The sequence below is a fragment of the Solea senegalensis genome, linkage group LG14 (genome assembly GCF_019176455.1).
Source record: "Solea senegalensis isolate Sse05_10M linkage group LG14, IFAPA_SoseM_1, whole genome shotgun sequence".
In the NCBI taxonomy this organism is placed as follows: domain Eukaryota; kingdom Metazoa; phylum Chordata; class Actinopteri; order Pleuronectiformes; family Soleidae; genus Solea; species Solea senegalensis.
The window spans coordinates 24052814-24078439 of record NC_058034.1 but is presented as its reverse complement, the minus strand read 5'-3'; the positions used below and the strand labels follow the sequence as shown (position 1 = coordinate 24078439).

General features: G+C 43.0%; 2 protein-coding genes across 7 annotated transcripts; one reads left to right on the top strand and one right to left on the bottom strand.

The window, feature by feature from the left end:
* Nucleotides 1-1198: 1198 nt before the first annotated feature.
* On the bottom strand, nucleotides 1199-19076 carry nek1 (NIMA-related kinase 1). 6 transcript variants are annotated; one of them, XM_044044159.1, is made up of 36 exons: nucleotides 19006-19076; nucleotides 18205-18356; nucleotides 18001-18097; nucleotides 17816-17913; nucleotides 17495-17578; nucleotides 17351-17418; nucleotides 17178-17264; nucleotides 16786-16840; nucleotides 16424-16624; nucleotides 16277-16349; nucleotides 15825-15976; nucleotides 15259-15318; nucleotides 14950-15009; nucleotides 14638-14685; nucleotides 14406-14486; nucleotides 14117-14313; nucleotides 13905-14024; nucleotides 13551-13641; nucleotides 11883-11969; nucleotides 10613-10696; nucleotides 10454-10531; nucleotides 9844-9939; nucleotides 9575-9751; nucleotides 9438-9482; nucleotides 8356-8584; nucleotides 8158-8283; nucleotides 7920-8075; nucleotides 6801-6872; nucleotides 6626-6734; nucleotides 5401-5483; nucleotides 4914-5131; nucleotides 3892-4058; nucleotides 3445-3776; nucleotides 2776-2909; nucleotides 2558-2690; nucleotides 1199-1986 (listed from the first exon to the last, which is right to left on the bottom strand). In XM_044044159.1, exons 2-36 carry the CDS (start codon nucleotides 18319-18321, stop codon nucleotides 1973-1975), a joined length of 4029 nt encoding a protein of 1342 aa, XP_043900094.1. In that variant the 5' UTR covers nucleotides 18322-18356; nucleotides 19006-19076; the 3' UTR covers nucleotides 1199-1972. The 6 variants fall into 6 exon arrangements, with proteins under 6 accessions (XP_043900094.1, XP_043900097.1, XP_043900096.1 ...); XM_044044162.1 differs by having other exon boundaries at nucleotides 6626-6725; XM_044044161.1 differs by having other exon boundaries at nucleotides 8356-8581.
* Nucleotides 19077-19283: 207 nt separating this feature from the next.
* Nucleotides 19284-25542, top strand: fbxl5 (F-box and leucine-rich repeat protein 5). Its single transcript, XM_044044168.1, has 11 exons — nucleotides 19284-19441; nucleotides 20261-20476; nucleotides 21199-21294; nucleotides 21462-21654; nucleotides 21977-22162; nucleotides 22363-22488; nucleotides 22622-22776; nucleotides 22845-22927; nucleotides 23303-24031; nucleotides 24347-24495; nucleotides 24968-25542. The coding sequence occupies exons 1-11, from the start codon at nucleotides 19358-19360 to the stop codon at nucleotides 25042-25044; spliced, it is 2094 nt and encodes a 697-aa protein (XP_043900103.1). The 5' UTR covers nucleotides 19284-19357; the 3' UTR covers nucleotides 25045-25542.
* The last annotated feature ends 84 nt before the right edge of the window (nucleotides 25543-25626 follow it).

The following is a 25626-nucleotide window of genomic DNA, read 5'->3' as shown; positions in this document are numbered from 1 at the left end:
CGCGAACAAAGCAGCGACATCCTGCCCGTGCTGTTACATTAGAAATATATAAAGTAGTTTAAAATCAATATGAAGCCACTAATGATTGCATTTTTTTTTTTACGATTTATTTTGTGTCATATTTCCAATTAACACTCGCATTGTACGAGTGAATGAGTGAGTGGTACGCGCTGTCACAGCCGAGAGATTTCCGAGGTGAACATGAAGGAGTCATGAAAAAGGGCGTGGCTGCTGTGTAATAATGATCAGTGTGACAAAACTTTTACATGTTCATTATTTATTTATTTATTTATTTATTTAACCTTTATTTATTACAAATTAAAGTTACATAAAAGACAGAACCCATTTCACAACAGCTTTATTTGCTCGTATTTGAGGTTCAGATTGTAATTTGTTCCACGTATTAGGTGCTGATTATTTGTAATATTAGCCATGAAGCATTTTGTTTATTATTTTTTACAGATCTCCATCAATCATTTTGTCACTGATATTTTAAAAAATAAATACAAAATAAGATAAAGCAAAAAAATAACCAAAAATATGACATTTGTGCATTAGGTTTAAAAGAGTATTATAATATTTGTTAAATATTATACAAATACAAGTTGCATCAAGACACATTACACTCCTGTTCAATTATAAAAATAAGTTAAAATTGAAATAGAAAACTGAGCAGACAATAATATAATAAATAATTTTTAAAAGCAGAATCGATATAAAATGATGTGCAGATGATGAACGAACATTTGTTTGTGGAAATGACTGATATACAAAGTCTTCTTTTATTCACATGATGCTGTAGATACATGAGGACCAGAAAGTGAACAGTGACACCTGCTGGTCACCGTTTCAGCCCTGAAACAACAATGAATGAGTGAATTACACTGTATAAAAATGTAATAGTGTTCATTTATTGACTCCTCTCTTAACATAAATGTCAATGGTGAATCGTAGTATCAGAGCTCCATTGATGATGGCTTTATTCATTCTCAACGCACATGCTTAACTCAGAGTGAACTGAACTGATCAGCTGTTCTGAGTTTGACAGCTCAGAGTTGGTCAACCTAGAGTTAAGGTTTTAACACACAGTTTGTTGAACCTGCTTTCTGAAACGGGCCACGTGTGAGGTCTTGTATATTTATGTATATTCACATTCACGGTAAAATATGGTTCAGTGGAGAAATGATCCCTGTCAAAATGAATGGGGAAGAATTTATTATGTTAATGTGACACAGATGAATTAAAATGCACTTTTAAAAAATCCTTTTATTATTAATATTTCACAAAAAAATACGTACAATATTTGCTTTGTAAATAAAACAAACGTAGATGAATCATTGCTTTAACACGGTCAGTACTGAACACTGCCGATGTACTGACTGTCACTCTGATGCATCACCACGGCAACGCACAACAGTCTCACAGTCAGAGACAATGACACGAACTGTGATGCCAATGTGAGAAATTTAACATTTTGTTTTAACAAAAAAGAGGTTTGACTGGTTCTGTGTGTGTGTGTGCGCGAGTGAAACATTAACTATGGCGTCTTCACAGATCTGATCACGAGACAGACAGAGAGAGACAGGCAGACAGACAGACAGACAGACAGACAGAGAGAGAGAGAGAGAGAGAGAGAGAGAGACAGAAAGACAGCACCTGAGACGACCAGATCTTTCCCCGCCAAAATAAAAGCCCTCTGATGAGTTGGGCCTGTGGTCGTTACAAAGTCGCCGCTCTGTGAACCTCTCACTGAATCAGTGTGGACGTCATTTTTGCTAACTTTTTATTAACTTTGATTAATAACAAACTTCTGAAAAAACACTGGTGACAAAGTAAGGGTCATGTGATCCAAGGGTCATGTGATCATCAAAACAAATACGTGTTCGTGAGGTTGAGACGCTGTCAACGATTCATGCATAGATAGATCCTCCAGGAGGCGACGTTCATCAGAGGAACAGACAGAGGGTCGTCCTTATTCATCGTTATCTACGACAGACAGACAGACAGACGGAGACAGACAGAGACAGACAGACCGAGTCAATTATCATATTTACTAAACTGTTGCAAATCACGGTTATTTGAGTCGTGATAATAGAAACATGTAATTGTGATATTATTAGATATTATTAACACTTTGGAAAAACTAAAGTCACAAATATCACAGTCATCTGATCGTAAATATGTAACTTGTAACTTGGTTCTGGGCTCTTGCAGTAGGCTGGGTCCAGAAGGAGGGAGCAGGAGCGAGAAAGAGAGCGACCGCTGTATTTGTTATGTTATTTTTGGTGGACTTTTCTGTTGTTACAAATACAAGGACTATTTTCCACTGCAACGCGGACTCTTCTTCCTTACACGGAACAAGCTGTGATTACGTTACATTACACGTCATTTAGTAGACGCTTTTATCCAAAGCAACTTACAAGGGAATTGAGTACAACCTGCCAGGGGTGGAGTTGAACTTGCGACCATGACGTCTTTTGCACACAGGGTACCGGTCTGCAAAGCCACTGAGCCACTCCACCTGTGAGTGGGGAAGCTCACAACAGCTCACACTAACCTTCTTGGTACGCTCCGTCAGCCATGACCAGGTGAAGGATGTTAGGATACAGATGCTGGTGCTCAGTCCCCAGAATGTTCAGGACCAGACTGGAACCCAGGTCAATGTTCTCATCTTCATCTTCATGGATGGCCTGAGAAGAAGAACACACACACACATTCACTCAGTGTCAGGAGAGGAGAGGAGAGGAGAGGAGAGGAGAGGAGAGGAGAGGAGACCTTTATCTTGTTGTAGGCCTCGATGAACTTCTCGAAGCCCATCTGCTGCTCCAGGTTGAAGCGGAGCTCCTCCAGACGACTGAAGATGCTGTCGTGATGCTCGGTGTCGCCGCTCTGATCATCCTCGCTGCCGTCTGTGAGGAAACAGCAGCGACATTTCTATATTTAAATAATCTCCATGACTGTGACGAGCTGAACGAGTCAGATTTAAGTCACTGATTTTAAGTTAAAGTTTCATCTTATAAAATCCACATCAGCATAAGTCTCTGATTTCTTCAGACAATGTTTCAGGTCTTTATCTCGGTGTTAGACTTTAGACTTGTAAACCACTCACTCTCACACACCAAAGTCCACAGAGAAAAGCAGTGATTTTAACATCACACACACACTGCTGCCTCCATCACTAATTTCAAACGTCTTATTTTGTCACTTCACATTCAGATTAACCTCAGTGACACAAAGTGACCACACGAGGCAGCAGAGGACCAGCAGCTCCAGCTAAAATCACTGATTTTCCCTGTGGACTTTGGTGTGGGAGAGTGAGTGATTTACAAACGTCAGTTTCTAAAGTGTGTCTCTGCTAACAGCTGTTTTCAATCTTCATAAATACCTGGATTATCCCTTCAAAATCATTTAAAAGTTAAAAATGTGTGTTTGTGTTCCTCACACCTGAATGCCACTCTTCATTGAGTTGGCTGTTGTTCTCTTCTCCAACACCATTGGTCAACAGCTCGCCTGCCTCCGCATCACCAGGACTCCCATTGGAGCATTCTTCATCCTCCTCTTCATCCTCCTCCTCTTCATCTTCCTCCTCATCCTCATCTACGTTCATGCGACTGTTTTCCTGATCAATCCCGTTGAAAAAGTCCTTGTCTTCGCTCTCTGAGGGGTTTCCGTTAAAGTCTCCATCTCTGACCAGATCCCCCTCCTCTTCCTCTTCCTCCTGCAGCAGCCGCTCCATTGATGCCCTGATGTCCCTCAGATCTTCATCCTCAAAGGCACTGAGGAACAGAGGAGATTGTGTTGTTACTGTCAGACAGACTTGCAGTACCCACTTCAAACACTAAAGGCTGCTGTTTCCCTTTATAGAATCTAAAACATTGTTTGGCGTCTTACTCTTCAGGCTCAGATTGGCCATCGCCGTCGTCTTTATCTGCGTCTTCCAGGTCCTCGATCTCCAGGTTGTTGTCTGGAGCGACGTTAGAACACGTGGCCGCCGCTGCGGCATCCAGATGAGCGCTGAAGAGACGACTGAGGTCCGGCAGAGAGCAGGTCCTCAACATCTGAAAACACACAACACATTGGTATCATTTTAAGATTCACTGATGCAGACACAGAAAAAATCACATATCATAAACCAGCTTTAAACTCTTCGTTCTTTACAGGACACTCAGTTCCGTTTGTCAGGTGACTGTAGGTCAAACCTGTGGTAAAAACCCGATCAAATAAGAGTAACTATCTAAGAATATACAAGAAAGAGACACAAATAAAGTGAAAGGAACATTCATTTACAACATTTTAGAACAGTGTGTCCCAGTACTGGTCCTCAGGGACACCTGTCCTCCATGTTTTACTTTACGGATGAATCGTCTTTTCTCCTCCATCAGAGATAGAACCTGGTACCTGCTGTTTTTCTTCTTCTACATCAGTGATAGAACCTGGTGCCTGCTGTTTTTCTTTTTCTCCATCAGTGATAGAACCTGGTACCTGCTGTTTTCTTCTCTCCTCCATCAGTGATAGAACCTGGTACCTGTTGTTGTTCTTCTTCTTCTCCATCAGTGATAGAATCTGGTACCTGCTGTTTTTCTTCTCCTCCTCCATCAGTGATAGAACCTGGTACCTGTTGTTTTTCTTCTTCTTCCATCAGTGATAGAATCGGTACCTGTTGTTGTTCTTCTCCTCCTCCATCAGTGATAGAACCTGGTACCTGTTGTTGTTGTTCTTCTTCTCCATCAGTGATAGAACCTGGTACCTGCTGTTTATTTTAGTTATTTTAGACTGATTTCAGAAGTTAGTAAATAAAGCTCTTTGTCCCGTAAAAACCGTCTGTAAAACACAGTGAAATCACTGAATTTCACACCAGACCTCACACAACAGTCCTCCTGTCTTCACTGACACGCAAACCTGAGAGTGTTCACCTTCGGATTGTTGGCGTCAAACATTCCCGTGGACAGACCGATGAGGAGCGAGCTGTGAGGTTTGGAGCGCAGAGGAGAGACGGAGCGCGAGCGTGAGGCCACTGATGACGACGACTCATCCACAGACGACTGAGCCGAGAGGACGGCGAGGGCGGCGGCACGACGGTGAGCCGGGGAGCACAGCTTCACAAACAGAGGCTCCTCCCACTGGGCCACACCTGAGGACAGACACAAACACATAAATCATAACAATAAATAAGATGACTAAGAATGGTGAGGTCATGACTGTGGGGAGGTGAAGTTCCATTAGAGATTGTAGATACATGCGCTCTGAAGACACAGAGGCAAGGGAAGCAGATATCATGAAAGATCATCTTTAAGTTATGAATTTAAACACGCAGACAAACAAAAGTTAATATTGGAGCAGAACACAGTGTAAAAGGTGAATTATCATAAATAATACTGATGGATTTAAATTCACTCTCACCAGAGGAGGAGGATGATGTTGCTTTCTCTTCACTCTTCTCTTCCTCCTTGGAAACTGCTGGTGTTCTGTCGCCCTCTGGTGGACTACAGGTGACAAATGAGAAGAGTCATGTTTTGTATTCCTTCATTATGGGAGAAGAATATTTGTGTCACAGTTAGAGAATTTTATTCATGGGCTTCCGGGTTGGTGCATGGAGTAGTCGGATGCACTGTGAGATCGCTCTCCCAGACAAATCGCAATTCAAACCCAAGTTAACTTTAAATTCAGTATTGCTTGAAAAGAAAGATAGATGGATTGGGGAAGACGAAAAAGAGCCTGCAAAGCAGAAAACCAGACCACTGCCAGAGACAGCAGCTGTAAAGTCCATCAGATCGTCATATCGCCAGCAGACATAATTCAGGCGATTAACGATCTAAGAGGTGATAACCTCGGACAAGAAATAAATGGTAAACTGGACATGCTCGGAGCAGAAGTTCACGGCTTGGCCGACTGGGTGGAGGATTGGTTTTAAAGGCGGCATGGAATAAAACAAAGAAGGAAAAGATCCAGCTGAATAACAAGACCCTTTATTTCGATCATGATTACACCGCCGAGGTGGTCAAGAAACGCAAAGAATAGAACGGGACCAAAAAGGCTCTGAAAGTGAAAGGAGTTTGCTTCCAAACACCATATGTGAACATGCACATCCACTGGAGACAGGAGCCCGATTTTACAACAGCGCAGAGGAGGCGAGAGTGGAGCTGAGGAAACGAGGAATCACAGTGGAGGAGGCGACGCTGCGTCTGGGAAAGCTGCTGGGATCATGGCAGAAGGTACCGGGACGTCACGAGGCAGAGGACCACGTTACCCAGAGAGCACTAGCTCAGCTTCAGAGTTTCCAGAGTGATCGTACTGATGCTCAGAGAAATGATCCCAAGATGTGTAGGATGGAAGGCCATCCTACACATAGGGCGCTGTCATAGTGATAGGATCTACCCTCGACCCATCAATGGGGTCTGGACATCAATGGAACAAATGACCTACTGTATAGTCTATGAATTAAAACAGATTCATGTGCTGCAAGATGGACAAAATAGCACCTTTATGCAAGATAGTAGTGTTTTCCCCCTGTATTTGTGTTTTGCTTTTGTTTTGTTTTAAGTTAAAAAAAAAAAGCAAAGCTGCCACGATTGACATTCCAAAATACACAATAGTGCAGTAGATGATAATAAAAGTGAAACGTCACCATGGCTGCTGAGCGTCTTCCTGCTGCTCCCACGCCTGCTGAACAGCTGCAGGACGTGACGTCTGTTTGGACGTCTCCTCCAAAACCAACCACTCCACATCTGCTGGGTCTGAACACAGTCACAGGTCACAGGAGCTTTGACTTCACTGACAATCAACAAATCAAGTGGACGAACCCTGAGTGTCAGTGAGGTTGTGTGGAAGCGTCACAGAGGCGTGTGGTGGCGCTGCTGTCTGCTGAGATTCATCTGCACAGAAGAAACAAGAAAACGGCTTCTCACTGACCTTTTCAGATCCCTGCATACAAGTCTGATCACAAATGACTGTACATATATACATACATATATATATATATATACATATATACATACATACATATACACATATATATACATACATACATATATATACATACATACACATACATACATATATATACATACACATACATATATATATATACACACATATATATATGTATGTATATACATATATATATACACACACAGTATATATATATACACACACACACACATATACACATATATATATATATATACATATATATATATACACACATATATACACATACACATATATATATATACATACATACATACATACATACACATATATACATACATACATACACATATATATATACATATATATATATATATATCATTCTATATCCATATCATTAAATCCACTTTTTTTTTTCCCATGGTGAAGTCTGAGAGATCCACGATCACAGCTGGATTATTGTAATTCTCTGTGTGTGGGTTTAGACCAGTCATCTGTCCACACCTCCACCGGCCGTCTCCTCGTGTCAGGATTCATTTCATCATTTTACTCTGTGATTTCTTCTTCACGCTCCATCCTGAGCTCTGATAACACATTGCTTTTAGATGTTGACAAAAACCTGGGTCTTTTCTGTAGCTGCCCCCAAACTCTGGAACTGTTCTCACTTCTCGTGACCATAACTCATCGAACGTTTGTCATATCTAGAAAATTCAAAAACTAACTTTGAACCTGAGCGTCCAATCACAGACGAGATTTGTGACGTCAGGTTCTCAGGACTGTGATGAATAACTGACACATAACAGAAGATATTCTGACAATTCAACAACCATGAAATCTGAATAAATCCATGACGTGATACTGTGTTATGTTCCTGCAACAGAAATAAATAAAGTGGTAGAAGATGGAAGGATGGATGACTCCTATCTTCTTCTCCTACACGTGTGTCGCCAAAGCTCAATGGTAAGAACATGAGTGACTGTGTGAAAACGAACCGTGGATGGAGTCGTTCTCCAGCTGCTGAGTCAGAGGCTGCAGCTCGGCCTCCTGAAGGACCTTCAGCACCTGAGAGTCCACATCTGCTCCCCATACCTTCCTCTGAGCTTCCTCCTGGAGAACACTCATCAGAATGACTTCACCCACCGTTTGCTCTGAGAGACACACACATACAGCCACACACAGGAGTCATGTGGTGTGTGTGACAACAGGAGGTTCCTCGAGAAGAAGACTCACCGATGGTTGTGATGCACGTCTCGTCTAGAGTTTGTTGAGCGACGGAGAGAACGAGGGGAACTCCCGCCTCCCACTTCTTCCTGTCTCCACCAGAGGGCGGTCTGTCCTCTGGACACACAGACGTGGCTGTTGACAGAAAGGAGGACATGAATAAAACTTAAAATTCTAATATTCTTTGATTCCTGAGGTTGGACTCACCACACGTTTCTCCCAACGTTTGCTGAACCACAGGAAGCACTGGCAGTTCTGCCGGGTCCCATTTCTTTCGGTCTCCGTTGGACGATGGGCGATTCTCCGTGTCAGGCTGGTTCTGGTGTGGAGCTGGTTCTGGTTCTGGTTCTGGTTGTGACTCCTCGGCCTCATCCACTGGACTCTGGGCTTTCAAGTTCTGGTTGAGTCGCTGAAGAATCTGCTTTTTCTCACTCTGCTACAGATAAATCATGTTTCAGGTTATTAGTAACAGTTCAGTTTATGTATTTAAGACATATTGTAACTTGATACAGTTGTTGTGTATCTGCTCCTGGTCTCTCTCTCTCTCTCTTCTGTCTCTACCTCATCTCCCTCTTGTCCTTTCTCGCCCCCATTTTCCTTTCATCCCAACCTGTCGAGGCAGATGACTGCACATCTGTGAGCCTGGTTCTGTCAGAGTTTTTTTCTCTCCACTGATGCCGAGTGTTTGCTCATTGTGTGAACTGTTGGGTTTCTCTGCTCTCCTTGATGTTGTCTATGTACAGAGACATGAGATAATGTATGTAATACAATTAAAATTGAATTGAATTGAATATTTTTGACCGTGCTCGTCGTCTTCTCATTTGTTTTTAAGATGTATTGCATTTTCTTTATTAAACATTTATCAGCTATAACTCAGATAAAGCCTTGGTGTGACATTGTATCTGTGTATAAATAACGATGGATAAATAGAAATGGGCAGCAGCATTTTCATTTTAAAAGCCACTGTGGTTTTAATTCTACACAGTGAAGTGACAAAATAAGACATTTGAACTTAGTGATGGAGGCAGCAGTGGATCAACAACTCCTGAATCACGGATTTTCTCTGTGAACTTTGGTGTGGGAGAGTGAGTGGTTTATAAACTTCAGTTTAACAGGGAGATAAAGTAGCAGATCAATCATAAGAGACTTATGTTGACATATATGTGAATAAGTGAGTCTCTTGTAATGGCATTCAAATCTTTTTTCCTGGTCACAGCCATGTTTCCACCTGTCCCTGGCTGCTTCTTCTGTAATGTAAATAAAACACAGATCAGGCAGCTTCCTCTCACCTGGATGACAGTGGAAGTCTCTGCCTCAGGTAAGAGTGGAATCATCTGGTAAAAAAAACACAAAATCTGAAACTGATGCAGGAAACATCTAAGAAAATGCAGTACATGATGAACAACATGGAAGTGACTGTAATTACATTGACTCCCCCCACATTCCTCAGGGCCGCGGTCATGGATATAGCAGGGGTGGAGGGTTTGGTCGTGGGTGGAGCCACAGCTTTGGCAGCTGCTTCTGTGTGAGAGGAACTGGACTGAGGAACTGGACTGTCAGAGGCAGATGAGACTGAAGCAGCCTTCATCCCCCGTGCTGCAAGCTGACAACACACAGGAACTGTGATGAGTTGATACGCGAACACCCACTCACCCACACACACACACACACACACACACACACGACAGAGCTTACATGATCCTCCCAGGCTCTCTGTTCCCTCTCATACGCCTCCCTCCTCTTCTTCTCCAGCTGCTCCTTCAGTACAGCAGCACGAGCGTTAGCTTGGGCCTGACAGACGACAACATGTGGATTTATTAATTATTTATTACTTATTTGAGAATGCGTCATAAGGTATGGAAGAGGACTCGGACCATGTGGAAAAAAACTTGAAACTGTGGAAAAAGACTTTTTCAAAGATTAAAGTCTGAAAGAAAATCAAATTTCTGACTTTATTCTGAGAATTCTGACAAGATTTCACCGTGTGTTAAATAATATTGATATATTAAAAAGGATAAAAAGAAAAAAATCATCCATGTGTCGAGTTCTGATATCTAAACACACACACACACACACATACAGTAGGCATTCCAGCCTTTATTCAGACATTATAAAGAAAATAAAGGCTTTCTAACATTTTGTGCCTGGAATCATTTAGTCTTTTTCCTTTTTAAAAAACGGAACTCAATGACAAAGAAAATGGAATTATAATACAATAGTGTTATTATTGTAAAGATTTGATTATCTAATGAGACTGGCGGTCACAAACCTCTTTGTAGCAACATCTAACAGACCCTGTACTCACCTTTAAAACCTCTATCTTCTTCCTCCTGAGCTCTGCCTCCTCGCTGGACTCCTGACTGTCTGAACCATCGCTGTCGTACTGAAACAAACACCAACAATCAGCCACAACGTTAAAAAAGCGACAGAGACGAGGCCGTGATGAAGATCAGAGACAGCACACCTTCTCTCCTCTGAGCCGAGCTTTGATCTGCTGACGCTCGTTGAAGTTGAGCAGACGGATCTGCCTCAGTTTCTTCAGATACTCCTGAACAAAAACACACAGAAATGTTAGAGAGCAGGACACAGCGCTGACACCTACAGGCACACATTCAAACTGCAGGAAACAAAACAGGCTTCATTCCAAACAAAAACAGATCATTCATTCAGCCTGAGGAGAAAAACATATTTAGCCATGTCAGCACATTAATGATGCTTAAGAGGACAGTTCAGGTTTTTAAAAGTGAAAATCTTCACCATCTTCAATCTATCATATCTTTAAAAAATACGTTTAACTTTCATTTAGTGTTGTTTTCATTCCCTGCACCAAAGTCCATGTAGAAAACCAGTGATTTTAACATCACACACACACACATACACTGCTACCTCCATCACTAAGTTCAAATGTCTTATTTTGTCACTACACTGTTTAAAATCCAACGTTCAGATTGACCTCAGTGACACAAAGTGACCGCACGAGGCAGCAGAGGAGCAGCAGCTGCTGTGTCCCCGCAGTTAAAATCACTGATTTTCTCTGTGGACTTTGGTGTGGGAGAGTGAGTGGTTTACAGACATCTGTGTAACAGTGAGATAAAGACGTAAACATGCTCTGAAGATACTGCAGACTTTTGATTAAGTGAGTCTTTTGTCATTTCCTTCCCCCTCAGTCAGCTCCTGATACAACCTGAACACCCCCTTTAAATGTATGCATGTCATTCAAAGCAAAACAATGATGTAAGCCAGTGAAAACAGAGGAGGTTATTAAATTAACGCCATAAACCATGAGTGTTGTCAACAGTAACAGCCACTGAACAGCAGGGGGAGACGTCACAGGTGCTGGGGTGAATTATGTGTGTGTGAGCAACATGAGACGTGCCATGAGTGACAAGGTGAGACTGTGTGTGAGCCTGTGTGAGCCTGTGTGAGTCTGTGTGAGTCTGTGTGTGTGTGTGTCTGTGTGTGTCTGTGTGAGTCTGTGTGTGAGTCTATGTGAGTGTGTCTGTGTGTGTGTGTCTGTGTCTGTGTGGGGTCTGTGTGTCTGTGTGAGTCTGAGTCTGTGTGTGAGTCTGTGTCTGTCTGTGTGTGTGAGTCTATGTGAGTCTGTGTGAGTCTCTGTGTCTGTGTGGGAGTCTGTGTGTCTGTGTGGGAGTCTGTGTGTGTTTCTGTGTGTGAGTCTGTGTCTGTCTGTGTGTGTGTGTGTGTGTGAGTCTGTGTGCTCCAGCCCGGGCTCCTACCTCCTCCTCTTTGTTGACTCGGGGTCTCCGGCACTGAACCGAGCCCACCCGGCCTCCGAAGACCGCAGACAGGTTTTGCCGTGTTCCCTGTTTACCGTTCAATTTAACCACATTTTAGAAGGACGCAGGCCACGTGAACGGGCCACGAGATTATTTAAAAGAGACATATTATACCCTATTTCCCCAATTAAAATAGTTCCCTGGTGTCCTAATGAACATGTCAGTGACATGGTTTGGTCAAAATACCATAAGGATGAAGCACCATAGCAGTTCAATAACCCTGCTAAACCCGCCCCTTTCAGAACGCTCGGTTTTTGAGCATGGTTCCTTTATATGCAAATGAGACACAGGCAAACACACACCCACTTCTTCCAGGGGGTTTCTGATTTGTCCTTTTAACAGCGCTCACTCGCTCAGATCCTGTTCCCTCTGCTCCATTCGTCTCCCCCTCCCTCCACTAGTTCTCTGACAATATCAACATGGCAGCGTGCGCAGAAAACAGCGTGAGTGCCGTCACAGGAAGAGACGTCCTACATAAGGATCAAGCCGAACACTGTCCAACTTTAAATCAGTTAAAAATACTTAGGGACAACACCGCTGATCGCCAGCGGTGAGCTGAATAAACTGCCGCTGTAGGTGACTGTATCAGACTGAGTCTGTGCTCCGGTCATGGAGGACGTACTGAACAAATATTTTTAATTAGGACGTGTCAGAATGGTCAGTTATGAGCTCTATGTGACCTTTTCTTAACAATGTGTGTGTTTGTACGTCGCTGACTAAATACAGCGACCGCTGGCCGCAGTCTGATGTGAAGTGGTGCGAACAAACGAACACACGTTTGCTGACTTTATACGGCACATTAGCTTCATTTATAAAATCCTCTGTAAAACACTGTGCTCCACTGTGCAGCCACCAACAGCACACTTGTCCCTCCGCGTTGACATAATACCGCTCTTCCTCCCTCGCCTGCACTCTCGCAGGGACAAGGTGGAGCTAAGGTGGAGCTCTCGAAGTAAACTTATCGGTGGGGCGGTAACATTCATGGTGAAATGCGCATGCTGCCGTCATAAGCGCAGGGAATTCAACATGGAGTGTTTTATCGTCTATACTTACACTAAGGGGGACCACGAAAACATGACTGAGTATTCTTTTTCCACACTTTGGCGACTGATAGGGCCTCCAGAGTCCCAAATATAAGTATTGAAATGGTTAAAAAGTTGATTTTGCATAATATGTCCCCTTTAAGTTTTCATATTCGAGGACGACTGATGGTGGATTTTTAAAGGCAGATAGAATAATTTGAGATATCACAAGTGTGTGTGTTTGTGATACGTCTTATATAATATGTGTATCTGTGATGTAACGCAGCTTCAGAGTGTTTCTGGGAAAACATAGTTTGGTATATCCCTAATAATATCAAAGCTCAAGAAACAAGTATATTATTTTTGTGTTAGACTCCTAATTACTTCTGAAAGTATTGTGTACAGTGAACAGTTAGAATGTTACTGATCCTCCTTTATCACCAACATGACATAAAAATGTGTCAATCTCATCCTGGTTCAGCATCATGAACACTGTCTACTATGTTGAATTATGACAGCGTGTATTACTCATGTAGAAAACATGAATGTAAATAAGCTCATCTCTGACACACGTGAACGTACGTACCAGCTGTCCCTCAGCGCGGACTTTGTTGAGCATAGCTTCTCTCTTACGTTGTAAAAACTCCTCCACTTGATGGGTCATCGGGTCGTGCTGCCTGAAAACAGAGTTACACACGAATCGACACAAATGTCACATCTGTCCCGACCAAGACGTTACTGCGATGAACGGTATAAAAATTCTTCATTTTGTTTGAAAGTATCGCCAGAGACGATACGATGTTATCACAACATTTAAATGACGATACAGAGGTAGGAGGTAAGGTAGGAGGTAAAGTGGGAGGTAAGGTCAGAAGTAAGGTAGGAGGAAGGTCCCAGTAAGTTTGAATTGAATAGATTAAAGCGAGGCTAATTGACTGACCTACTGATGCGAGCTTGAACAGTAACAAACTGCAGCCTCTGAAGTTCTCTCTTGATTGCGTCGTGGTTTAGGAGATGGGCGGGGCCTTTGGGCCTCACTGGTCCAGCAGCTGCTGGTACACTATTACACACACACACAGATAGTGTGATTAAATTAATCATTTAAAACACACTCCATCTGAAGAGAAGAAGACAGAAAACATGTGGACTGACCGGACCGGACTCCCTGGTCCTGGAGACGATCCCTCCCTGCTGATGACTTTAGGTTGTGCTTTAGTCATGTGATCCAGAGCGGCGTGGTAGTGCTCATACGGGCCTTTGCTCTGGACAGGACCCGGACCTGGACTCGGACCATAGCCCAGGACAGAGGGGGTAACACCTGCGGCCCTGTTACGTCCACCTACAAAACACTGAGGACAAGACGAGTGTGTGTGTGTGAGATCAGATCTGTCAGGACAGACATGAACACAGGTGAGAATTTAACGACATGGACGTCCAGTACTTTCCTCTCTGGACTGCTGCCTCCACTGGAACTCAACACATGCTTCCAGCCTTGTTCTCTGGCCTGGTTTATACGATTGATCTGGAAAACAGGGGAAGTAGGGTAGGTAAGTACGTAGAAGAGAAGGTAAGAGAAGGTAAGAGAAGGTAAGGTAAGGTAGGACTGTGAGCAGACTGAGCCTTTCACCATACAAAACGTTAAGAGAAGAGAAATAATCATATTTAACTGTCACCTTTTCCTTTTCATATCTCTTCATCTGCTCTGCTTTCACCAGGAACATCTGAAGAAGACAAAGAGTAAAAAAGTTAGTGCAAAGTTAGTGCAAACAAATACTGGATGCAAACATCTGAAAATCATATTAACTTTTGGAGTGAAAATGCGCTTTAAATAATTCCCAGCTTCCAGGTACCTTAACTAAAATCACATCATTTTTACCATAACATAACATTGGTGAGGTCACTCTGGATAAGATTCACTTATCGTCACACAGTGTAGACACTAGGGGGCGGCAAACTTTAAAGTCTCACCAAAAACACCTGCTCACCTGCTCTCTCTGTTTCCTTTCCTTCTCGATCAGCTCCAGTCGTTTCTTCCTGATGCCATCCTGCAGCACGAGGCAAAAGCACATGAAATATAAAACTAACTTCTTTAAAACTGCTGTGTCACTGCACAGGCAGGCGAGGAGGGAAAGATCAGGCAGAACACGTCCAACAGGTGAAGACAGGGATCAAGCATGATGACAGAGGGAGACAAATTCAAAATGGTGGAAGACACACATTGTGTGTGTGTGTGTGGGGGAGAGAAGAGGGATATTAAATATTAAAGTTGTACTGTATGGCTCTCTCAGGTGTACCTCGTGTTTTTTCCTCTCCTCCTCGTCCTCTCTTCTTTTGAAGGCTGCAGGGGGAGGAGCCTGAGCGACATATGACACCAGGCTTCAGAGGTTACCAACAAACACATACACACACACACAAGGGGAGGAGCCTGAGCGACATATCACACCAGGCTTCAGAGGTTACCAACAAACACACACACATAAAAACATACAAAGGGGAGGAGGCTGAGCGACATATGACACCGGGCTTCAGAGGTTACCAGCACACACACATACATACAAAGGGGAGGAGCCTGTCTGACATCACAACATGTTTGTCTGTCTGACTGCACAAAGATGACAACTTTAAAAATGAGCAAGAAACAGGAGAAAATGCTTTAAAAAAGGTAAAAAACAGTGTTCACGCCTCTTAATTCTCTAATGTGATCATTTAAAGTCTGATTTGAAATCACATCGTTTAGTTAAAGACAGGATTAGTTTACACTCATTTTTCAGCCTATGTATATCACAGATTTATATTAATCAACATCAGGCTTCTTTGGTGCAGCCAAAGACTCGAACCACAAAAAAAGCCTTGTACTGACCGCTTTGTGTTTGACGGCCGGTTTCCTCTCCGCGGGCTTCTTGGCGACGTCCGACACCTTCCTCACAGTTAAAGGCACTCCGTACTTGGCGGCTGGTTTGGTGATTTTCTGGGCTGGAGTGAGAGGCGTGGAGCCAGGAGCCGGACGCTTGACTAGTCAAACACAAGTCGTTTTTATGTTTTATTTAACCAGATTAAAGACTTCTTTCACACAACATGAGTCAATACACATAAGTATTCAAAATTAACTTTTGAATGAATGATTCATTTAGAAATCAAATAATTGTCGGAGCTCTAATTCCTTCCTCAATTTGGTTGTTTTTCCTGGTTTTAAAGAACATCACAAATGAACTGGATTTAAATATTCTTGCCAAACAAGATTTGTTTAAAGCTAGTGGCAGTCAGAACATTTAAATCAAGTTCAGAATATATCGGTCTTATTTAAAGGCTTACCTGGTTGCCCGGGCAACACGCTTGCTTTAGGCTGCTTGTGAAGAAAAGTGTGGCGGAATTCCTGAGCGATGAGCTGGAATGAGTTAGAACACAGTTAGAGAGTGTGGTTCCCTGAACACTCTGAGTGTATCAAACATACACGCTCACCTGTGGCGTGAGGAACTTCTCTATCCTGTGCGACACAAAGGATTTTTCCAGGATGCCGCTGACCGACGGCCGCTCTCGTGGACTGCGTTTGAAGAGCAGCGCCACCAGAGAGCGCAGTTCTTGCGAGTAGTGGACAGAGACTGGAGGATACGAGCCACGGATGATCTTCAGAACCAGGTTCTTCATGTTTCCAGCCTCAAACTGAGAGAAGAAAGACTTCATCGTTCTCCAATCATTGTAAAAGTGATCATGATGAAAAAAGGTCAGAGAAGAACTGCTGTTAAATGTCCTTTCTTGAACCTACAGGGGGCGGCAGAGCGCACACGCACACGCACACACACACACACACACAGGATACTTACTGCATGTTTCAGGGTGCACATTTCATACAGGACACAACCCAGGGCCCAGACATCACTGCAGAGAGAGAGGACAGAGAGAGAGGACAGAGAGAGAGGACAGAGAGAGACACACACAGACAGAGAGAGAGAGAGAGAGAGGACAGAGAGGACACAGAAAGCGGACAGAGAGAGAGACACACAGAGAGAGGACAATCACTTATTTAACATGAGAGGCAGAAAAAGACTTGAGTGTAATGTAAGAGACTTAAAGCTTGGTGCTGTAACTGCACACAAGCAGATTCACTGGATTAAAGAGGAGACACACGACACCTTTACATCAACGACTCCCATGTGAGTGTTTGACCTCTGCTGGAGGATGAAATATTCATTAATGACACACTGTTATTCTTTACCTCTTGTTGTTGTATGGTTTGTTTTCACAGATCTCTGGCGACAGGTAATACGGCGTCCCGATGCACGTTCTTGCCAGTTCTACAGTGCTGCAAGAGCAGAGGACACAAAATAAAATGTTACTATCTTTAATAACAAATAAAGAGCAGATGAATTCATGCGGCGTCGCACAAACCTGTTCAGCACACGCGCTATTCCAAAGTCCCCGAGCTGTACGGTCCCGTCTTTGGTCAGAAATATATTCTGTGCAGACATGTTTGTGTTTTTATTTAGGATAAATTATGAAAGGAAAACTTCATGTTGTTGAAGAAAGAAATACCTGTGATTTGATGTCACGGTGCAGGATCTTTCGGTCGTGAACGTGTTTCAGTGCCAAGCAAATCTGCACAAACCAGTCCAGGATCTACACGTATGCAGAGTACACCATACAAATAACTAGCCTTAAAATTAAACAAGTTGTTTTATTTTATTGATTCCATGTATTTTTTAATTAATATACAATATTTAATTCATTTAAATGTGACAATATCCAATATCTTGTCTCACATCACCATATATAGATATAATATCTATATATTTTATATCAGCTGCAGCCTAATGTATGTGATTTTGTAAAATGAACGTCCAGACTGTGAATCACCTGCTCCTCTGAGAAAAGAACTCCTTTCTGAGAGTTGATCTTCTTGAACAAATCTCCACCTTCACAGTAATCCATCACAATATAGAGACAGCCGCCCTCTGGAAACAGTAACCACACACTCTTTAAACACTGACTCATCATCATCATCATCATCATCATCATGTTTATCCTTCAGGAATTGTTACCTTCAAAAGACTCCTTATACTGGACGATGTTGGGGTGACTCATTTTGGCGAGAAGAGCGACTTCTTTGCGAGACTCTTGTCTCTCTCTGTCTGGCATCTGTATAAATATAATTATAACATATAACATATATATATATATATATACTGTATATATAAACATAATATTGTTAAAAGCAGTAAAATCGTGATCTAAAAGCAGTTTACTCCAGAGATGCCGATCTCCTTGATGACATAGTGTCGTCCATCTTGTTTGGATCTGACGAGGATGGCCTTTCCAAAGGAACCTTCCCCGATTTTCTTCACCTTGTCGTACTTGTCCATGTTAGTGAGAACGTGGCCGTCTCCTCATGCTGGTGCTGTAAAACACGTAATCATCATCATCATCGATTTAGTGGGGAAGACACAAAATGACCCAGTTTTAATGATTTCTTTATGGAGCAAAGAAACCAGAGAATATTCACGTTAAAAATCACACAATGTTTTACTTACATTAAAAAAAAAATTTGTTATTGGTTTAATAGTTTCAGTTGTACTATAACAGTAATTTATTTATTTATGTAATAGGGAGAATGTACTCAAATGTTTGGTTTTGTGCACAAATCAAAAATATTCACTTAGAACATTAATTTACTAAAATCACAGAAAATCTTTGTTTCATATTATAAAAGGCGATGAGATCAATATAATTATCCATTCAATGAGTAAACGACGAATAGGTAAGTATTAATATATAAGTCATGTTAGCCTGGTGGAGCTAACACACAGTCAATGGTATTAGCTCCATGATGCTAAAACACACGCACACACACACCACTGCTGCTAGCAAAGGTTGCTAACGTTACCGATACACAGTTGTTAAGACGAAAACGGTGAAGTTTCATACATAAAATATAGATAATGTAATAAATAAACACACAGAGAATTAAATGAACCCACTGTCATGTTTACATGTGTGTGTTAAAGTGCGTTAATCATGTAAAGGTGTGTGTTTGTGTGTTTTCTCACCATCAGTGTTTCTGTCGTCTCTCTCTTTTCTCCCAGTAGTCCCTGCCTCGCTCTATCTAACGTCACTTCTCCTCTCCTGCGCTCTCATTGGTCAGCTTCATATTTCCCACTCACCGATGGGTTCACACAGCCGTCAGTCAAGTCCCCGCCGTGTCTAGTCCCCGCCCTCTCAAATGGAGCAGTTGCTGTGGACGTTTTCTCTCGTACCTTAGCAACCACAGGCACGCTGATTACGTTACGGCCTGGTGACGTGAGCGGCTCGCGCACAGCGTGCTCACGCCCCCTGGTTGTTTAGCGTCGTAGCAGCGGCCGCAGATGACGCACTGACTTCGGCTGTGGAGCGCGAACAAACATGGCTCCTTTCCCGGACGAGGTGGATGTTTTTACCGGACCACACTGGCGCATGAAGCAGCTGGTGGGCCTATACTGCGAAAAGGTGCGTACGAACTATTACTGACGATCAACTGCGTGGCTTTTATTTACACTCGATTTACGGCCCACGGACGAGCTAACGGCAGCTAGCCCGCTAAGCTGCTAGCTTATGTTGCGCGAAGCAGACGCAGAAAGTGCAAAACTGTGGTGTTTAAGAACACGAACAATTAACATTAACGTCACAAAGAGCGAGTTGTGTCGGCGTTAAACATAAATTTATTGATTTGATATCAAGTTTACGCTTGTTATTAGTTGTAACTCGCACTACTAAGCTGCCTCAACAGCGTATTATGCAACATGCGTAAAGTGTTCGCACTTTAACGTCTTAATTAGATTAAATGCGCAATAAAACACCCACAAATGATAATTTAGGAAACTAACAACAGTATATAGAGATGTAGAAAGTCTATGAGACTTCCAAAAAAACACAATTTCACTGAAATATTACACGTATTAATGTGGAGTGAGCACATTATATTCTGTACAACAGTGTTATGGTTACGGTTTATATTGTGATTTGGGTCACATCATATATAAAGGTTGGTTAAAATGGAACTGAACAAATTAACCAGCAAGTGGTTTGAGTATTGATTCACAGTTTATGGAAATAATCAATAGTTTAATTTAATATGAATATAGTTTAAGTCCTTTTTTCTGCTCTAAGAAGTTTAAACTTTAAAATCTGAAGTTTAATACTGATTTAAGTCAGGAGGAGAAATGAATTTTTAATTATCCCTATAAGTTATGGATTCAGTTGTGTTGTTTGTGGGTCATATCGTCCTCACATACTGAATTGTCTGCCACTGCTCTTGTTTGTTTTCAGCTCTCAAAAACCAACTTTTCCAACAACAATGACTTCCGCTCGTTCCTCCAGTCGCTGTGCGCCACCTTCAAGGAGTTCAAGATGCATGAGCAGATCGAGAACGAGTACATCATCGGTTTGCTGCAGCAGCGCTGCTGCACCGTCTACAACGTGCATGCGGGCAACAAACTCTCCGAGATGCTCTCCCTCTTTGAGAAGGGACTGCACAGCGTCAAGGTAAACATGGGTCTTTATGTTAAAGCATCATTTAAGAGTCAGGTGTCTGAGCTGGGGGGGAAAATGCAGGCTTTACTGACGCGGGGGGGAATTAGCAGCACTGCAATTGATACTTGTTCCTCTGTGGTGAAGTAACACTGTGATTAGAATAACTACCATGTTAACCAACCATGACTTTTCATATGTACAGGCTAATTGTAAAGGTTAGTAATTATAGGCGTCAAACAGTCTGGGAGGTGACATCAGTCAATTAACATTAATAATGCATGTTATTTTTTAAAAGCACCAGAAATATGAAAAGTAGTATCAGAGAAATAATAAGAAATAAGTGGACTGAAGTGTTGGACAGAGTTAGAGTTATTGACTTTTGTGAAAGAGAAAAGATTTCGTTTCTTTGTGCCGTCTAAAAATGTTTGTCCTGATGTAAATAAAGTTGTACTAAGTTTATTTTTCAATGGTTATTGGTGAGAGAGCGTTTTAAACAGTTTGTTTTTTATGTGGTGTCATTGTATTCAGTCTTGTTTCTGATCATTCTAAATAACACATGCATGAATTTAAGTAGTGACTCATTTATCAAAGGCTGGTTTGTGCATTTAAAACAAGATTAAATGTGACAGTAAAATGCTTCTTTATTGCCAATTTACACACAGTAATTCAGTAGTAGAAGTTTAAACACTGGTGTTGATTTTGCCGTTGTAGTAATGGTTATTGTGTGTTTTTAGAGTGAATATGAGCAGCTTAACTATGTGCAGCAGCTGAAGGAGCGACTCGAGGCGTTCACGCAGGATTTTCTGCCCCACATGAAGGAAGAGGAAGAGGTATAAGATGTTCACATGATTACACATTTATTTACTAAATAATCCACACGTCCATTCCCAGAAGATCTGGTAAGACTAGAAAAGTGAAACGTGGAGATAAACGTAGTTCACAGGCCTGTAGGTGTCGCTGTTTTGAGCTGCTTGTAAAGTGAGGAGATTGTGTGCAGGTGTTTCAGCCCATGCTGATGGAATACTTCACCTATGAGGAGCTGAAGGACATCAAGAAGCAGGTGATCGCTCAGCACTGCAGTCAGCAGCAGTGGGACTGTGCTGCCGAGGTCCTGAAGGGTTTCAGTCTGTGGCGTCAGGCTGAGCTGCAGAAAGCCTTCAAATACACCGACCACGAAAAGACCGACTATGGTCAGTCACACACGTGTCATTCAACATTGCTTACAGATTCTATCAATGGACACTATATTAAAGGAAACAACTCTTATTTATTGTCTTTAAACTTTAGGATTCAAGTAAATAGTCAAAGTACTCTATGCCGGCTCTGCATGTAACATTACACTCATTAGATTTACTTTATAAAATTCAAGTTTCTAGTTTATTAAATGAATTTGTGTCACAAACAGCATATAAAACACATTTTGCTGTAATGTTCCCTAATGTTCATAAAAACATGATTATTGTGTTTCATTCTTGAGTTATTTTTTCCTCTTGCTCCCTTTTATTTCTGTAGAACTGGAAAAGAAAAGTGACCCCTGCACTCACATCTGTCAGCTGCCCACAGAAATCCTCCTGAGACTGTTCCGGTACCTGAGTCCTCAGGACCTGTGTCGCTGCAGTCAGGTGTGCAGCTCGTGGTCAGAGCTGGCTGTGACCGGTTCTCTGTGGAGACACCTGTACCCCGTACACTGGGCCCGAGGTAAAAAAAACACCCACGAAACCACAAACCACCGATATTAGTGCCATACAGTCGTTTATGAACGTATGAAACTGTTAACACTTTTGTGCTGAGTCACTTCAAAAACATTGTTCTTCAACTGTGTGAAAAAGAAAGAGAAGAAACAAACGGTTAAACATGTGACGTACATGACCTTACATTTGGATCCGTCTCTCATGCAGGCGATTACTGCAGTGGTCCACCGGGGGAGCTAGACCAGGAGCCTGGCGACGAGTGGGTGACGAGTCGGCAGAACGAGGGCCGGGCGTATCAGGAGTGGGACGAAGACGCAGATGTGGACGAGTCTGGTGAGGTTTCTGTCTTCACTCGTTGGTGGGCGTGTCTATGTTCAGTTGAAGTGTCGACGACGTGTAGAACGTTCTGAAGATCCGTCCTCTCATCTCACTGTGTCACAGCTTAAGAAATGATTGTGTTTTTCAGACGAGTCGGGTCACACGCCGGGTTCTCTGGCCATCAACGCGGCTCGCAGAGAGAAGCGGCTTCTGAACGGGATCATCCAGAACCTTCTGCCCGCCGTGGGAGCGTCTGTGAAGTCCATTGTTCTAGCGTACAGTTCAACAGTCTCCAGTAAAATGGTGCGCGGTGTCAAATTCAACTCTTCATGGCTGAGGATCTTCTTATAAAACTGTGTTTTTGTTTCCAGGTTCGTCAAATCCTCAGACTTTGTCCCAACGTCACTCACCTGGATCTGACCCAGACCGATGTTACTGATTCTGCTTTTGACAGGTGAACAACAATCTATGTCAGCTTAAGTCTCTGACATCTACGTCACATGATCACGACTGAAGTTTGTAAACCACTCACTCTCCCCCACACACACACGAGTTGTTGATCCTCTGCTGCCTCCAATCACTAAATTCTAATGTCTTATTTTGTCACTACAGCTTTTAAAGTATATAATTTAGACTTAACTCAGTGACACAAAGTGACCACACGAGGCAGCAGCTAAAATCACTGATTTCCTCTGAGGTTTGGTGTGGGAGAGTGAGTGGTTTACAAAGTTCATTTTTCAGACTCGGTAAAAGTGTGGGGCTTCCTCTTATCAGTGGACATCACAGACTGTCCCTCACCACTGCGTTCCTTCTGTCCTCTGTCCTGCAGCTGGTCCTCTGTCGGAGCACGTCTCTCTCTGGAGCACCTGGATCTGTCGGGATGCGACAAGCTCACTGATCACACCCTGAAGAAGCTGTCCATCGGCCTGGGCGACCTCACGTCTCCCGCCTGCCTCGACAGGCGTCTGGAGCGGCGAGCCAAGCTCCTGAAAAGCCCCACCGTCCCCATCGCACTGCTAGACGAGAGACACCTGCACCCGCTGGGACGTAAGCGGCAGGCCATCGTTTTCAAGCAGGGGGACGGACGCTGGAGCTCCGCCTGCACGCCCACGCACGTCTGGGTCCTGGACTCGTCGGACCTGGCCGACATCGAGGACGCTGCCGAGTGGAGCCGCCGCCGCGGGGTGCCGCTCCCCGACGCGGAGAGCTTTGTGGAGACGCAGCTGATGGGAGGTTTGTGCTCCTGCAGGAGGAGGCGCAGGAACAGGACTGAGTCTAGCGCCCCCTACCTGCAGCAGCAGCATGCCACGTCAACAGAGATGCTGTGTGGTCACTCCACCTGCTGCTCCACAGACGCGGCCCTCAGGACTTTAGTTGGGCCTCAGAGTGAATCGGGCTCCGGCACAACCGTCACTGCACAGTTTCGGACTAAATGCTCCTCGTTTGGAGAGGTGCGGTGTCTGGAGCCCGAGAACAGGACTGACCAATCAGAGGCCAGACGCTCGCTGAAATTCCTCAGCCTCTCCGGATGTTACCAAGTCACAGATTCTGGATTGAGGTAAAGATCGTTCACACTTTTCCTCTTTCATGGTCTGATATATAATATATAATAACATCCTAAAACAGCTGCTTCAGACCTCTGCTGCCACCCACTGGCTTCCTTGTGCACTGCAAGTCTGAAAACTGCCAAAACTGATGAATAATGGATGGATGGTTGCAGCCTGCTTTATTTGTCTTCAGAGACCGAGGAGGAGTCTCATGACAAGATGGTGTAACTCCTCCCACTGCTGTGTGATACGTTCAGTCGCAGTGAGACTAATTAATGACTCAGCTGTTTGACTGTGTGTGTGTGTGTGTGTGTGTGGTCACTCAGGGCTCTGTCCCAGCGTGGAGGGCTCCCCCTGCTGGAGCATCTGAACCTGTCCGGCTGCCTCTTCATCACAGAGGTGGGGTTGCAGGAGCTGGTGTCAGCCTGTCCCTCCCTCAACGACGAACACTTCTATTACTGCGACAACATCAACGGTAACACAACTTACATTTCACAACTCAACATAAGGGCTAACCTAAGAAATTCCATATTTTCTTACTTATACAATATCTTAAGATATGTAATATATAATAAATGTAATGTATCTCACTGTTACACTGACGTCTGTAAAGCACTCACTCTCCTTCACCAAAGTCCAGAGAAAACACAGCAGCTGCTGGTCCTCTGCTGCCTCGTGTGGTCACTTTGTGTCACTGAGGTCAATGTTAATGTTGGATTTCAAACACTGAAGTGACAAAATAACACATTTAAACTTATTGCACACACGTTACAAACTTCAGTTTAACACTGAGATGGACACGATCATGTGACAAAAACATAAACCATGACCAACCTCACTCACAGTCTGTCACAGCTGATCAGGTCAAAGGTCAGTATCAGCTTCTTCACTAGTGCTGTTGTGCCTGTAGTTCATTAAATGACCACCGTGTGTGTGTGTGTGTGCAGGTCCTCACGCGGACACGGCGAGCGGCTGTCAGAATCTTCAGTGCGGCTTCAGAGCTTGCTGTCGCTCAGGAGAGTGACTCCGCCCCCTTGCCCCCACCACATGCCCCTCCCCTTCTCCTAAATAAAACAAAACTTGTCACGTCTCCTTTTTTCTTGCACTTTATCACGGGGAAAAAACATGGGCTGTATTTTTGTGTCGCGTCAAAGAAAAAAAGTTTCTTGATGAAACTGTAACGTTAGTTTCCACGGAAACCAAATCCTTTACGTAAGGAAGGCGAACATCCCGCTGCCTTTTTCCTGTTTATGGAAAAATAAAAACCATCAACTTGTTTATATTTAGTTTGTTTTCTGTCTTTTTGTTTTGTTTGTTTTTCATTAAACTTTATTGACTTTGCTTCTCCTCTACATTCCACAATCAGCATCATGTGACATCATCACTGTTTTCATGACGTGGGAAAATTAAACGGGAGTTCACTGTTGTCATGGTGATTGGTTATCAGACAGGAAGTTGATAATTGATTATATTCTGGAGCTGCAACAATTGATATTGAACTTATTAAATGAAACTATTATGACTATGAGTTTGTTTTTGTTTATTTTAAACAAAGTTCAGGTTTTTTTTCAGTGGAATTTAACAAAATCTAATAAAATGTACATCA

What these genes read in the sequence shown, in the direction of transcription:
- nek1 (XM_044044159.1), bottom strand. Translation starts at nt 18,321, where the DNA reads ATGGACAAGTACGACAAGGTGAAGAAAATCGGGGAAGGTTCCTTTGGA. An exon ending in CTCGGCTCAGAGGAGAGAAG is followed by an intron (nt 10,532 to 10,612) that starts GTGTGCTGTCTC and finishes TGTTTGTTTCAG; the next exon opens with TACGACAGCGATGGTTCAGA. An exon ending in AGAGAGCCTGGGAGGATCAT is followed by an intron (nt 9,752 to 9,843) that starts GTAAGCTCTGTC and finishes GTGTGTTGTCAG; the next exon opens with CTTGCAGCACGGGGGATGAA.
- fbxl5 (XM_044044168.1), top strand. Translation starts at nt 19,358, where the DNA reads ATGGCTCCTTTCCCGGACGAGGTGGATGTTTTTACCGGACCACACTGG. An exon ending in CAACAGTCTCCAGTAAAATG is followed by an intron (nt 22,777 to 22,844) that starts GTGCGCGGTGTC and finishes TTTTGTTTCCAG; the next exon opens with GTTCGTCAAATCCTCAGACT. An exon ending in GTCACAGATTCTGGATTGAG is followed by an intron (nt 24,032 to 24,346) that starts GTAAAGATCGTT and finishes GTGGTCACTCAG; the next exon opens with GGCTCTGTCCCAGCGTGGAG.